Raw genomic sequence first — 17,122 nt, forward strand, 5'->3', positions numbered from 1 at the left:
TGTTAATATGGAACAACTCAACCAATGATAATTACGTACCGCGGCTTACTCCGACAGCTAATACACATGCCCGAAACATGTCCTCGAACGTCCGCATCGTTCGCCCTCTCTAAAATGTCCTCAAATGTCATCATGATAAGCTCCTTTCCCATATTCCTCCTCAAGACTAAGTACCAAATCAACTTTTGGCTCCACATCTGAGTCCCCAACGGTCACCCATATTGCGATCCAAATATTCCACTGACTTTTCTCCCCGTGACCACTATCCCGACCCAGTGACACGTAAGTCACAAAATCTTCTTTTCCTCGTGAGAGAAAATACAATCCCACCGAGGATCGTCTCAACTCTAATCTCTGGTTTCTGCTGTGCCTCTTCCTTGCGTATCTCCCCGCATCTCCCGACAGAGACGCAGACCCCCGTCTCGCCCCCGACTCAACATCCAAGCTCCAAAGACTCAATACCAGGGCTACCCAAACTCGAAACTCTTCCACCTCATACGCTGCTCGAAAATATTCCAACATAAAAATTCTCTTGCCACTCAGTGAGTACTGCAACTCCACGCAGTATCACAACACCCTCTGACTAGTGAGTACTGCGACTCGAACATCCACCACAGACTATGGAGGCAATCAACATAACGAACGCCCATCTTGCGAAAATCCACCCTCTCAAATAGTCTCCCTGAATGCCCATACCCGAAGACTCCTGCTAAGTCCGCAGATACCTAATATGCCACACGTCTATTCAATTCGGGATTCCCGAATAACTCCAAAATAAGGATATCATACCCGAATATCCCAGAATACTACCACCACCACTGATCTCCTGCACCCCATAATTAAATCTATATTTTCCCTGCCTTACAACCTTGGTGCTTCTAATTTCTCGATTGGAATGCGAGATAACGTTGACGTACAAAATGGGCTGATAATTCCCCAAATCCCTTTTTCCCGACACTCAAAATCCAAACAAGGATACGCATACCGACTCCGGAAGTTGGCTGCCCAATCATTCTCTATCTCCTTGCAACAACACCAATCACCTGTCATGGATACGTTCGTTCTCCTCTTCAAGTACTTCCCGCATTAACTCACTCTGACCCCTTTACTCGATCATCGACACCTCTGGTCTCATGATTTCCTACTGCATCTCTATACTCCACTTATAACTACTTTTGGCAATTCTTTGCTTTCTACGTACTGCACTCGGTTCTCCGCCACTAGGGTTCGAACCGTCACTAGTTAGCATACCATCAACCCACGACTATCTTTCACCAGCGAAATCGTACCTGCTCCAGGAAAGTGCTGTGCAACGCCCAATAGTCCCTCCCCTTATGAAGTCAATCAACCCTCTATACTCTGAACCTCTGGTTAACTCTCCAAGAACTTCTCATCACGGCTGCCTCTGATCGTTCCAAATCCCATACCAATCTCATACTAAGCACCTGCACTGCTCGATAACATCTTTGACTCGTAGACTGCACCGCAAAATCATCGTTCCTCTCATCTCAACTCATCAACCCATATCGAACGCCGGATTTGTCCCAAGGACAGGAACTCACTCTCAACCTAGACGAAACTCTCTGTACTGCAAAACTCAACTGAATTCTTCACTGCTACCACTATAACACAACCTGTCATTCTCAATTAGGTGTGGTGTGGTTCTCGACTACCTCAGTCCCAACTGACTGTCTGTTCACGGTAAATCACTGTCTCGCGGTACACCCGCTACCTGATGCTCTGAGGGAAGTCATTATTGAAAATTACCTGCAGGGTGTACTCCCAAATCCAGAACTGAAACACCAGACCCCTCGTGTCTTGCACACGAACATAAATGGCACTACCCACCTAAAAGGTGACCTCTCCTCTATCGACTGATTTCTCGACTCAGACCGAAATTTCCCTCTTCCTTTAACTCCCTACCACAATACTCTGATAGGTACCCGCCTTTCCTCCCCTCAAGGAACGCCTCTCCATCCTCAATCATGGTCCACATGCCTAAAACCCATAGCGTCCGATCTCTACCTCATCGATCATAACCGGATAACAAGATAGTCACCAGCATCATCCAACACGAACCATGGTACTCATCCCATGACATGCCTTCTCAATTTGCTCCGGTGTATGGTACCTGAACCATAGCATCACCCTCCATCTGCTCCAACGTATGGCACTCGAACCACAACATCTATTTCAATCTGTTCCGATGTATGGTGCCCGGACCATAACATCGCCCCGCAATTTGCTCCGATGTATGGTGCTCGAACCATGACATCACTCCTCATTCCGTTCATTAGGACCTTCAGAATGCTCCCTGTATCAAGTATGGGTCCTCTGCTTTCAGTAGTACGGGCCCATACTACCTGCCACATCTACCCATACTTTCCACACGGACCATCCCAGAGTTCCTAAGTAGCTGATCGAGCTACTCTTTCACCAATCCCCTCACGCGTGCTCGCTCCCCAGCGAAATCCTCTACTCTACCAGCGCACTCATCTGGCTAGGTTTACTCCCTAGTCCCTTCCGCCGTCCCCCCACTTCTTTGCTATCAGCTGCTGAAGAGTTCCTAATGATGCCAGCCATCTACCTCCTGAGTATCGTCATACTCACTTAGTAGCTGACTCCCGTCATCGAGAACTCCACAAAGCACGAAGCAAGCAGCATTCGAGCATCGAAGCATACATAGGACTCTCTATCCTTGATAGCTCCACCTTCTCGGCTCATCCTCGGAAGTACCACTGTACTCTATATCTCTACCCCTCGTGCGTTCTAACTAGATACCCTCACTCATCACATACACACAAAAGCATAACGCACATATAACAACAAGCCCTAGGCTAAGGCATCACAAATCAGGCCACTCTAGTCCTAAGATATGAAATTCCTAGCCTGTCTCTAGCATGCAATAATATCTCATAAAGTGCATAATAAATATTTCATAACACAAAAGTAAGGGTATTTTGGGAAATCACCGTTTGGCTCTGGCTGATTGTACACACTGCTCTTTCTTGCTTTCTCTTTGAACTCTTATTCACTTTTAGAAAACCATTTATTTGGAAAAAAATTTCTTACTTCCTCAGTTTGAGTCCAGATTTACCCGTAGGCGCGTCCGAATCCCTCAAACCAAGGCTTTGATACCAATTTGTAACACCGTGATTTCCAAAAACAAAATTCTCATTTAAATAATCAATTTAATATTAAAAACACTTGTTTAAAATCTTATTCACATTCGAATTACAAAACATAGTTTCATTTTCATTATAATAGAAGACCAGGATCCTCCAAAACACAACTCTTTCTTCGGTGTGTACAATCGAACCGTTGCCATCCTGCGTTACTGTAAGAACCTGAAACAACATAACATAAACAACGTAAGCACGAAGCTTAGTGAGTTCCCCAATATACCTTACGCACATACGCCTTTCCAGGCCCTGACCTTCCGGTCAACTGTACAATGCCTTCCGGCCCATGAGATACTCGCCTTCCGGCCCATAAGATATTTGCCTTCCGGCCCATAAGATAATTGCCTTCCGGCCCATAAGATAATTGCCTTCCGGCCCATAAGATAATTGCCTTCCGGCCCATAAAATAATTGCCTTCCGGCCCATACACATATATAACACATAATACAAATACTCTAACACATAAAGCACATATATCATATATCAACCTGCCTTCCGGCCCGTAACATATTCTAACACATAAAGCTCATACACCATATATCATACCTGACCTTTCTGTCACATAATACTTTGCCTTCCGGCCCATATATAAGCATGTATATCACGCGTAGCAGCCAACTTTCCATTTATAGCATATAAACATAACACATAACATACTTGACCTTCCGGTCACACAATCAAACCCTTCCGGGTGAAGTATAGTGAGAAGACTCACCTCGCGGACACTGGAAGATAGCAACTCCTGAAATCCCTTGCACTTGATCCTCCGAGCTACAAGCTCCCTGTAACATCATATATCCCTTATTAATACTTCTATCTTCCACGTTAACTGACCCTAAGAAATCACACCAGTCAACTCTGGTCAACAGTCCATTGTCAGCTCGACTGGACTCGACGAGTTCCCTGGCGACTCGGCGAGTCTGGTCGTCCTTCAATCCTCTAAGATTCCCCTTCTACTCGTCGAGTATCCTCTTTGACTCGACGAGTCACTCCTGGAAGAATCGCGGGGCCACCCCGACTCCACTCGCCGAGTCTGAAGAACAACTCGGCGAGTCCCAGTGAATCTTCAAGCTACTCGCCGAGTCTGATCATCCGACTCGGCGAGTCCACGCCATGCATTCGATCAAACTGCTTCCTGAGATACATATTTTCCCGAATATACAAACATAGGACCTTCTAGACCTCTAAGGGTACTAATACAGGGTTATAAACGTTGGATAACAACACAACAATCCATCTAATCTCCAAATGGGTTTCACAAACCCTAAATCCATGCACACATTCACATAACAGAAAATAATCCGAAAGGTTACCTGAATCATGCACTCTCAGTGTCCCCAAGCCTCAAAACGTGATTCCCTTGCTGTCCCATTAGCCAAAACCTTCTCCTTCTTGGACAATAACTTCCTCAAATCACCAATGATCTTCAATCCTTGTTCTGGATGCCCACAACCGATTTAGGGTCCTTCTCAGTCGGCCAAAAGGCGAACAATGGAGGCATAAGATCCCTTATATACGTCCCAAACTGAACGGCTAGGGTTTTCCACTGAACAGCGTCGACTCGCCGAGTCCATACCTGGACTCGTCGAGTCTAGCCACGAACCCGCGACCACAACTGCGACCCTACTCGGCGAGTCTGGCTCCAACTCGCCGAGTCCCCCCTTTAAAACACCCCCAAATGCTATTAAACAATACTTAAGATTTTGGGCTGTTACACATATGGTCAACTGTCTATCTTATCTCTAATTATATACAACTATGCATTCATTTGGTAATCTGTCGGTTGTAGTGTAGAATGTTGTATGAGACCCTGTATGTTGTTGTGAGTTGTTAGACATGTAGACTAGTTTAGACACTTACCTGTTGTAACGCCCCAAAAATCATGACATAAAATTTTCTTGTTTTTAGATTAATAAATCGTTAATACATATTTTTCTCATAAAACCAAGGTAAACAAGTTCTAACAAAACACCATTAGACCAGAGTAATTCACAGAATGCGGAAAGATGTGGTGTGTATATTGCAGTCATGCCAAACCCTTCCATTTGAAAAACAGAGTACTTGAAACATAAACTGAAAACCGTAAGCACAAAACTTAGTGAGTTCCCCAAAATACCATACACCATACAACCACAGATTATCATGCAACATACATATAGTTGCCATGGGCTCCCCCATGGTCTAATATCCAAGTGCCATGAGCTACCCTTAGGATCTTCCATGCAAGTATCACAAATTTAACTAGCATATTACATAACACGTAATGGGTCGGCATTGGTGCCTTCAACCCATGGACATAGTGAGAAGACTCACCTCAACCGCTACGCGAATAATCATACACTGCTACTGCTACTGCAAACCGGCTCTCGAACTGAGACAAACAACCCAACACCATAATCAATAACTACACAAGGCTAACCCCTATCACAAGGCCCAAATATGGCCCAACTAACCAGGCCCACTAATGGACCAAACTCATTGGGGCCACCAAGGCCCAAAACCAAAAGATCCACAAAGACTCACTAATGGCCCAATTTTCCAAATTGGGCCCAACCCCCATATGGGCCTTATCCTAAATCCCAATAATTTCCTTAGTCCCAAAAAGTTGATCTTAGATGGACCAAAAGGTCCAAAGCAACAAGGTAGCCCAAAGATGCGAAGCCCAAATCACCACAAGCCCAAGCCCAGCTAAACGTCATACGTTGAGCGCACACGGTGAAACCACATCGCGACCAAAACAAGGTACACTGGGTGTACCATTAGTTACGCGGGGCATAACTGAGACTTTTCAAAACTCAAACCACAACTTAATCCTTTAAGTCCTTGCATCCAAACCTTAGAAGACTTTCAATCTAAGCTCTTAATGCATAAAGTCGACACCTTTATGCATTTGCATGACTCAATGGGACCCAACAACCATCTTAATCCATTAAGACCCATTTTAATCCAACTATAACATGCATGGCCCATTCTTAAACATCAAGCAATCATTTTTATGAACTAACAACATCAGAAGAGGCAAGATCTATCACTCTAAGCTCCTGGAGTGACTCAAACTCACAAGGAGAACATAATACACCATAAAAACCCTTAATCTTGTCCTAAACACAAACTAGCATAAAAAGAAGTCAAGATAAGAACTTTTTACCTCCTAAAGCTTCCCAAGAGATTGAAGATTCTGGATCTATAACCCTAAGGCTACACCAAGCTTTATCACCAAGATCTACTTCCTTGAAATAACACTAAGGACCTTCAAAATCACCTCCAAGCTCAAGAATGCACCACCAAGGGGATTACGGTTCGAAAATGATGTTCAAAGACAATGGAGACTGAGAAATGAAAGAGCCTTGATCTCATACAGATGGTTAAATAGTGCCCAAACCCTAAAAATTAGGGTTTGGCAGTCTGCTCATTACGCTGGGCGTACTCACCCAGGCACGTGCCCTCCTTACCATTCACGCATGAGACTTAACTTGCAAACCTTTTCCATTAAGGGCCATTATTGTCAATAATACAAATTGCCATAACTTCCTCATCTTAGGTTCGTTTCCAACGAACCTTATATCCACAGAAAGTTGGCAAGAAGCCCTACGCTTCTAACGACACACCATAGCCTTAAAACTTCCCAAACAAAACCCAAAATCCATAAAAGACTGAGTCATCAAATTACAATTATACCCTTAACCTCTGAAGGCACCATTGAACACTTGGATTACTTAAACCATAACACCCACATCCGAAATGGGCCAAATTCTTTCTTCTCCAAGGCCCTAAGCCTCATAACAACTGATGATTGGGCCACAACACTGAAAAAGGAAGCAAATCTGGAACTAAGTGTTAAACCTGTGTTGTTAGATTGTTTGCTTGTATGTTTGTTATATATGTCGACATATCTTGTGGTGGGTTGAGGGCGGTCCTGCTTTGTACGTTAGGCCAAGATACCTGGGCGGACCAGCGTTGCGCTGAAGGCCAGGTGCGGGCCAACTTTATGTTGTAGACGAGTGGGGCGGACCAGTCATGGATTGAAGGCCAATGGTTGTATGCTTGTATGTATATTGTGGTGTGTGGTATTTTGGGGGAAATTCACTAAGCTTTTGCTTACAGTTGTGGATTAAATGTTTCAGGTACTTTAGATGATCGTGAGATGAAAAAGACATGCTTGTACACACATCGACAACTTTTGTAATTTGCGATTCTTCGATATTATTATACTCTGATTTTGGAATGTAAACTTTTGGAACAAATGATTTTTATGATGTTGCTTAACAAACGACTTCTTTTATATGAGTTAAAAATGAAAAATCTTATCGTGAAATTTGCACCATTATAATGTGTGTGTGTGTGTATATATATATATATATATATATATATATATATATATATATATATATATATATATATCTTTGTCATGTAATACCCTCTCTCATACATAAAAAATAATTAAGATTATAAAAAATAATATCGTCTGATAGATAATATAATAAAATTATATTAAGATAAAAATTCTATAAATCATATATACATAGACAATATAATAATCCTAGAGTCACATAATATTTGATGTTTTGATCCGGATTATTTGGACAACCATAAACAATATAACATGATTATTTTGGTCATTTTGTGAAAAAAATCGTGTTATATTTCAAAAAAATTCTCAACGATCGATGATTATATCCATAACTATTTAAGGCCTTGTTTGATACTCGTTTGACTGAGTCAAGTCAGACATTTTTGGCTGACCCGGTTAGTTGTAGCTGTTTGATAACCCTTCTGACTGAGAAATTGAGGTCTAACCCGGTAAGGGAGAAGGAATCGGCTGACTGAGAAAGGAAGACATCTAATTCCACTTGTGCCCTTGCGTGTGTATCCCTGTACGTGTAGGAAGAATCGATCCAACACCTCTTTTGCATCTCGTTCGTAATAGGCTCACATAATCGATCATCCAACACCCCCATTGCTTTCTTAAAATCAATCACAGAATCGATGGACTGCCTCTTTCCACTTCGGTTCGAATTTAATTGCAGGTATGTTTCCCCTCCTCTTTTGCGTTTATATCTCTAGCAGTAGTAAGAAATTAACCATCTGAAATCACTTCCATTTATCTTCTCGCAGTCAATCAACTATCTGAAATCATATCAGAATCCATATGCTCCTATGTTCTCAATTTTCTTATGTATCTGCTGGTTGAGTAAGAAAGAAAGAAAAAAAAGACATTGATTTTCTCCTGGGGGTAATTTCCTCTCTCTATATTGCTTCTCTCCTAATCTCTCTAATTTTGTTGCGGGAGTGGTGCTAAGTACATTTAAAACATTCGATGGATACACTTGGATTTTTTTTTTACTACAATAAGAAGTTGTGCTATACTCAAGTCTAGATGCTCCCTCTATTACTATTAAGCCCCTGAGATATATCATTATTTGTAAATGGCAAGGATGTGTTGTTGGTAGTTTAAAGTGGCTACAATTGATGTTTCTTTCACAAAGTTGCTGGTAATTCTCTTGCTTTGGACAATTTTGCCCTTACACAAGTTTTATCCAGAAAGGCCTTTTGCTCCACTGTTTAGTATAGAGTTTGGTTATATTAGTCTGATGTGGTCATGATGTTGAATCTGATTTTTATTTGTATGTTTGTTTTTTTGTACTCCTTTGAGTGATTGCTCAATGAAACCAATCCACCAAATAGAATATGTATGTGTTTTGATGTGGTCATAGAATGAATCATATGATAAAATTTTGTTTATTTCAACTATTTTTTTAGTTTACATATCAGTTATAGTTAAATTTTTTGAATGATGGTATTTGTTCCTTAGTTGGATTAGGTTTATGCTTTAGTTTTCACTTCCATAAGTTCTACTTCTGATACATAAAACAATCTTCTAATTCTACGTTGTAAAATTTCACATTTATTGGTTAATTGGCGGTCAACTGATAATGCTTCATTTTTCACTTCCAAGGATGGCATCAGAGCTTTGGAATCAGCCATTCCATCTTTTGGTGATTCCGTTTGTAAGGGTATAATTTCTTAATTCTTATCAACACGGTTTCAAGGGCATTTCAGCTATGATGATTAGGAAGATATTTATGTCTTTTTCATAGACGAAAGATCAAAACTTGCAATTTTGTTCCAGCCCCAGTCCCAGGCAGTACACCTGGTTCTTTCATGTCCTGTCTTGCATAACAAACAAGGCCTTAAAACATTAGTAGACAAAAAGATTTGTTAGTGAGTTCATAATCTTTCTTTAAATGAATAGATTGATTAGATATTTTTTATTATGCTGGAAGTTTTATTATTATTATTATTATTATAAGTACAAGGGTAAAATGATCATTTTACATCAGTCAACACATTTAATCAGATGTACAATCAAACAACATCATTTCTTACCCGGTCAGAATTTATTACTCAGAAAGATCTTTCCCGTTTAGCACTTTATTAATCAACAACTATCAAAACGGCCCCTAACTATTATATACATGAATTGATTAAATAAATTCACAAAATATATATCATCATTCAACAAAATACACGATTATAAATTTTCTTATGGAAAAGAATGTGTCTGAATTTACGTGTGGAATGAATATTCAACCGGTAACTCCAACCCACAGATGTCAAGGATCCCGCTAAAGCCATTGTCTGCCTGTTAAACGCACTAACCGTGCGTGCTCCCACCACCGGTAACCGCTCTGAACGGCTGCCTGAGTCCACATACCCCCACCTTCACTTCCAGGATCCTTCCTGATTCATGGATCCCTATTCTGCGGTACATTAATATTCACATCCCTCTTCAATCAGCTTCTAATCTTCAACTGACAACCCTTTCTTCTCCACTTCTCTCTGCACCACGCCTCCTAAGGCCACCAGTCGGAGGTAAACCATGAACACTTCCTTTGCTTCGTTATTTTATGTTTTCACTTTATGATTATGTTTGACTTTTATCCTTTAATCCTTGAATCCAATTCCTCTATCCGAGTTCATTTTTAGTTTGATTTTGCTGATTTCTTCTTTGCAAAATTAGGGTTTTATGTGTGTATGCCGTTTTTTTGCTCTTTTTGATTGAATTAAATACTTTTTCTACCTTTTGGTATGTAGTATGCGTTTTATTTACAGTCTTGATATGTGTAAGGCAGAGATCTGTTTGATTTTTGTGCTTCTTTATTCTTAAATTATTCATTAATTTTTTTTTTGAGTCTGTAAACTTTTGTTCGTTGTAACCTTTTCGTTTCTCGATTTGATAATGAGTGGGATACTGTTCTTAACATCGGAGCTTTATGCAAAATAACAAGATTTTCATCCTCTCTTCTTCTTGTTGTTTGTAGGTTTTAGTGGAAAACTTGTCCGAAATTAATCATCTTTCTGTAGCTTGTACGAAGAGTTGGGATAATTTTGGTGCCTTTCATGCTCAGTTCTGATTAGTTGTATATGGTCATGGAGCCACGACAAAATGGATTCTCTAATCACATCAATGGTTTCAGTTTGTATGATGATGATATCTTACCCATCTTTGATCAAAGTTCAGCCCTCACAAATGGATACAAATATAAAGACGAACCTTTAGATTTAAGCTTCTTGGAGATTCCTTACACTCCACCAGATCCTAACACTGGTTCTTCAAGTGTATCCCCAGACATCCCTTCACAAGAGGAATCTCCAGATGAATTCAACGAATGTGTTTTCAACTTCATAGACCAGATTCTTGTTGAAGAAGATGAAGAGGGGATACAAAGCTTGTTTTGTGACCCTTTAGAACTACAAGCCACCGAAAGATCTTTATATGAAGCCTTAGGTGAACAATATCCCTCTCCTTCTCCACAACATACATTACCCCCAAATCTTGAAACCTCAGAAGAGAATGAGAATACAAACAGCAGCACGAGTCACAGCAACTCAACTCAACCCGATTGGCCTGGTGGTTACACTTTTGACTCATTATCACCCGTTACACAAACTCAAACCCTTGATTACCACCCGTTCATGTCATTCAATGATGTCAATGGCAATATGAATCAAATGCTAAATACACACATGGCACAAAATATATTCACAGATACCGAATCTATCAAGCAATTCAATAAAGGTATGGAAGAAGCTAGTAAATTCCTACCTTCTACAAAGCCTCTAGTTATCGATTTGGATCAATACGACTTACCTCAAGATTCACCTCAAGATTCAACAAACCCACCTCCAGAAGCTGTAGTCAAGATTGAAAAAGTTGAAAAAGTAGAAAAAGAAAAACCTTCATCCAATTCCAATGGTGTAGTTATTAAAGGAAGGAAGCATCATCAGTTAGATGACAACAGTTATGAAGAAGAAAGAAGCAGCAAACAATCTGCTGTTTATGTTGAAGAAAACGAATTATCCGAAATGTTCGATCGTGTACTTCTCGGAGCCGATACAAACTGCAACTCCACACCATGTTCTGAAAAAGAAAAACCACAACAAAATGGTAATAACAACACCCGAAATACCAAAAAAACCCCTACAAAAACCGTTGACCTTTCTACCCTTTTAGTCAACTGTGCCCAAGCGGTCGCCGCCGGCGACCGCCGCACCGCCACCGAACAACTCCACCTCATAAAACAACATGCGTCAACTTCCGGCGATGCTTCCCAGAGACTAGCTCACGTATTTGCCACCGGAATCGAAGCCCGCTTAGCTGGCACTGGGTCCCAGCTCTATGCAGTCAAAACCGCCATGCGGATCACAGCTACCGAAAAGCTACAAGCGTATCAAGTCTACCTTTCCGCTTGCCCTTTCAAAAAAATCGCGTTTACATTCGCCAACAAATCAATATACGATGCAGCTTCAACGGCTTCAATCATTCATATAGTCGACTTCGGAATCGCGTACGGATTCCAATGGCCCATTTTCATCAAACATCTTTCGGAGCGACCCGGCGGGCCTCCGAAGCTCCGGATCACCGGAATTGAATTCCCGCAACCGGGATTCCGCCCGGCCGAACGGTTAGAGGAAACCGGACGCCGGTTATCCAACTACTGTGACCGCTTCAACGTCCCGTTTGAGTACAATTCCATCGCGAGCCAAAACTGGGAGACGATTAAAATCGAAGAGTTAAAGCTTCAAAGACATGAATTCGTAGCAGTCAACAGCTTGGTTCGATTCCATAACTTGTTAGATGAAACGGTTTCGGTGGATAGTCCACGAGACAAGGTTTTGAAATTGATACACGAAATGAAGCCTGATATTTTCGTTCACGCGGTGATTAACGGGTTTTACAGTGCTCCGTTTTTCGTGACCCGTTTCAAGGAGACGCTTTTTCATTACTCTGCTTTGTTTGACATGTTTGATGCGACTATTGAAAGGGGGAATTACGAGAGGTTGAATTTTGAGAAGGAGTTTTATGGGCGTGAAGCGATGAATGTGATTGCGTGTGAAGGTGGTGAACGGGTGGAAAGGCCGGAATCGTATAAACAGTGGCAGGTGAGGATTTCGCGGGCCGGGTTTAAGATGAAACCGTTGGATCGGGAGCTTGTTTCGAAGTTGAGATGTAAGCGGGTCGGGTATCATAAGGATTTTGTGTTTGATGAAGATGGGAAATGGATATTGCAAGGATGGAAAGGGAGGGTGTTGTATGCTAGCTCTTGTTGGGTCCCGGCTTAAAGGTTTGTTGTTTCTTTTTGGCTTAATGGGCTTAATGAGTTAAGCACTTAATCTGAATAGCTATATACATGGTTGTTGTCATAATCATAATAATGTTATGTTTGTTTATGGTGGCAGATGGAAACATTTGGAGGAGGCTTTTGGATTAAGAGGGTTATGAAATTTGATGAGATGTGTTTTAAGTCATGTATCATATGTTGTTATGTTTTTTGTATGGTTAACATCTGATAGACGTGAGCCTAGACTCATCGATTTACTAATGTAACATATATATAAATATGTTTTTGGTAGAAGGCTATATACTGTTGTGGTGTTTTTTTTTGAATAGGAATTTCACTTTTGCTATCGCAATAGTATTGCGTAGGCCTGATAAATATAATTAAAATTTTATATAACGATATTAATTTATTACTATAACTCTTTATTCTATAAAAGAGATTGTTGGTATCATTGTAATATATTGCTTTTATAATGTTAATATCAAGTAAGTCTTAGTTTTATAAATATTACATACATTTAAAAACAACAAATTAGATAAGAACCTATATAAAGTATTTCATTTAAATAAGAAAAATACTAATTGATTTCATAAGAAACTTTTAGAAATGGTAAGAGATTGGAAATGATTTAATAATAATATTTTATTTGATAATGTCAGTGGAAATGTGATGTCTTAATGGTAAGTTTATGGAGTTTTTTTATATAAATTTTCAAATGTACCTTCATAGTTAATTTTTAATTATACGTTTAAATGTTTTTTCATATTATTTATACTTATCATTATTTTATCGGGTAGTTTTTATTGACCTTTGTTCGCTGATGCTAATAAGACACCCATTGGATATCCCATTGACCACTTTTTAAAAAGTCAACCAATAATTAACTGTTTATAACAGTTTTTTCAGAAAACAATACAATTTCAGCCAATAAAAATATTAAAAAAATTAATTAGGATGTCCATATTATAATATGAGGTGTCTTTTTAGCCAACCCTGTAGAAAAACATAAGGTTCAAAATCATATTTATAAAGGTGTGCCTAATTGAAGTCTTGGAAAGGTCTCTATAGTCTATTGAAGTCATGAATATTGTTGAGATTTGTGGATAAGGGTCAACCGGTCAAAGCTGTTTAAAAGTTGCAATATGTGGTGATGGTAGTTTTTGGTAACACGGATTCCAATTTAACGTTTATGCCTTTATGGCAATTGGCAACATTTTGGTCCGCTGGCTAGCCATTATATTTTGAGTATTTTCTAAATTCATTATTGTGTTGATATTATTTTTAATTCGACAATTTTACTCGATATACATAGTACTAGTTTATAATCCGTGGAAACCATGGTTATAAAATTAATTAAACTTTAATAGTTAAAATTTAAAATTATTAATAACTTATTTTAAATTAAATTATTAGTTAAGATGTTTTTAGTTATATAAAGTTATAATCATTGATTTAAATAAATATGTAAAATTATATCATTTTATAATTTGTATTAATTTTATTTTAATTTTTATTCTAATGTTGTTAGTTTAATTTAATTAGAATGAGAAATTTAAAATTTGAAATTTGAAATGAAGAATCAATATGTTGACAATTGGTATGTATTAATTATAAGACATAATAAGGTGAAACATGACAAAAGAAAAATAAAATTTGCATTAATTATGAGGCTTAATATGGTGACACTTGTCAAAAGGAGATTAAAAACTACTCTTTTATTAGAATATGAAGATAACTGTTAGTTTTTTTATATGTTTGGTTACAAATTATTTATAATGTAGTAACTAACCCAACAGTCACAAACCGAAAAAAAAAATCAAAATATAATGGTTTTAGTGAAAATTCACATGGTGGTTCACTAGCCGTTGATCTGAATCATAGTCTTTTTACATAACGAATTTTCCAGATTATATCATTCATTCTGATTTATGGCGTATGTATTCTCGGTTTGGAAAAGTTTGTGATGTTTTTATTTCCAAAAAGAAATGACATGGGGAAAGTTTCAGGTTTGTTCGATTTTCGGGTAATGTTAATGTTGATCATATGATCAAGAACTTGAGTGACGTGTGGTTTGGATATCATAAGATGTTTGTTGCAGTTCCTCAAATTCCTAAAAAAGATATCCTTCATCATAAGGTACCCCCTAAGGTTGAGAAACATGATAATTTACCTGTTTCATATGTAAATGTGGTAAGAGATAAACACTGTGAGAATCCAAGTTCAGAACAAGTAGAATTGATCATTGTTTTTGATTCTGAGAATTTTCTTATTGACAACAAAAAGTTAGCATGTTTGGCTAAGGCTAGAGATTTTAGTACTTTACCTAACTTGGGTATGTTGTGTCATGATGAAGGTTTTGAGAACTTATGTATTCGTTACGTGGATGGTCTTTGGGTTATGTTTGAATTTAAGTCCAAACATGCATGTAGAAATTTCTTGGAGTGTGATGCAGTTAATCATTAGATTTCTGAAAAAAGAAAATGGGACAAAAACTTTGTGCCCTCTGATTGTATTGTGTGGGTTGATGTTGAAGGTCTACCCTTACGCGCTTGGAGTAAACTTGCTTCCAGACAAATCTTGGCTAAATGGGGTTCAATTGCTCATTTGGACGACAATATTGGAGAAGATGTGTACAATCACGTGTTTGTATTCTCACCTTGTGTCTTGATATAATTTCTAAAGTCATCAAAGTTAGTAATGATGGAGAAGTGTTTCCTATTCGTATTAAAGAAGCTCCTGGTTGGAATCCTTCCTTCACGTGGGATTTTAATAATAATCACCAAGGATGTGTTGAGGCTTTTGACCAATCTGAACAAGAGGGTAGTAATGACTATAGTTGGAAACGAAGAAACTTCACAAGTCCCTTTTGGAATTTATGATGCATTGGAAAAGCTAGATAGTTGCATAAATCATCCAATATGCCCAAATTGTCTTCTCAAGGGCAATTTCGGAATTTACCTTTAGAAATTGACAAAAATGCGCTGCCATCTTCTCCTCCTGTTATTGTTTATGCCCCAGTTCCAGACCCGCCTTCCATTCGACTCCTGATGGATGTGTGCAACCTTTGCCATGGCATACAATACTGGCGACAACAGCCCTTGCTACCAGTTTTTCAAATCATTGTTTTTCTGTGATAATCAAAGTGTCTCGGATGGTGTCACTAAAAATAATTTATTTTTAAATGAATTACAAAAACTATTAAAATGGGAGAATTATTGGGGTACAATATGGATGGTTGCTTAAATTGTGTTAGAGAAATATTAAAAGGGCACGTTGAGGAGAAATTTCCTAAATGAATTGTCTCTTGATAAATGTTCAAGGGGCGGGCTCCTTAGATAAGAGGAGTTGGATCAGAAAGTTATGTATTCATTACAAAGTTAATTTTTTGGAAATTCAAGAAACTAAGATGGATTGTGTTGACTTGGGTACGATTAGGTCGTTATGGAGTAATTCTTCCTTTAAGCATGCTATTTCACCTTCTCGTGGAGCTTCCAGTGGTTGTAACGTCCCAAAAAGAAGACCAAAAAATTTTCATTTTAAATTAATAAAACCAATATTCCAGAAACATCGTCATAAGAATCCAAATAAAACAAATGTGTCAATCATTACATCATATCAGAGTAAGTTAAGAAGATGCGGAATGAGGTAGTACATGCTTTGCAATCATCCCGAGCTCCTCCTTTTGAAAACAGAAATACCTGAAACATAAACTGAAAACTATAAACACAAAACTTAGTGAGTTCCCCAGAATATCACATACAAATACATACATTTTCCATGGGCTACCCCCATGGTCTGACATCCAAGTGCCATGGGATACCCCCATGGTTTAACATCCAAGTGCCATGGGCTACCCTCATGGCCTCTCATACAAATGACACAGGTTACCCCTAAGGTCTTTCATGCAAGTATCATAGAGACAACTAGCATTCCACATAACAAGTAATGGGTCGTCATTGGCGCCTTCGACTCATGGATATAGTGAGAAAACTCATCTCGCACTGCTGAACCACACTGATAACTCCCTGGCCGTTGGTCCGAGAAATCCCCTAGCTATCAATATTAAATAACATCCAATTAGCAGTTAGATTCCAATTTATAACCATCAAACCATAATTAGGGTAAATGATCAATTTACGCCTTACCTAGTTTGGACCACGACTTAAGCCCAAACCTAATAATACAAAAGGCCCAAATACCAAATAATCATACAAGGCCCAAACATGGCCCAATTTTCCAAATTGGGCCCAAACCCTTCCATGGGCCTTAATCCAAGGTTAAACAACATTCTTAGTCTAAAGAACTTAAATTTTAATG

General features: G+C 39.0%; 1 protein-coding gene across 1 annotated transcript; it reads left to right on the top strand.

The window, feature by feature from the left end:
- Positions 1–9,729: 9,729 nt before the first annotated feature.
- On the top strand, positions 9,730–13,099 carry LOC145072281 (scarecrow-like protein 34). Its single transcript, XM_079018681.1, has 3 exons — positions 9,730–10,055; positions 10,505–12,808; positions 12,924–13,099. Exon 2 carries the CDS (start codon positions 10,608–10,610, stop codon positions 12,804–12,806), a length of 2,199 nt encoding a protein of 732 aa, XP_078874807.1. The 5' UTR covers positions 9,730–10,055; positions 10,505–10,607; the 3' UTR covers positions 12,807–12,808; positions 12,924–13,099.
- Positions 13,100–17,122: the final 4,023 nt, after the last annotated feature.

Source organism: Lactuca serriola, chromosome 9 (assembly GCF_051521515.1).
Source record: "Lactuca serriola cultivar US96UC23 chromosome 9, Lser_US96UC23_V15, whole genome shotgun sequence".
Lineage (NCBI taxonomy): Eukaryota > Viridiplantae > Streptophyta > Magnoliopsida > Asterales > Asteraceae > Lactuca > Lactuca serriola.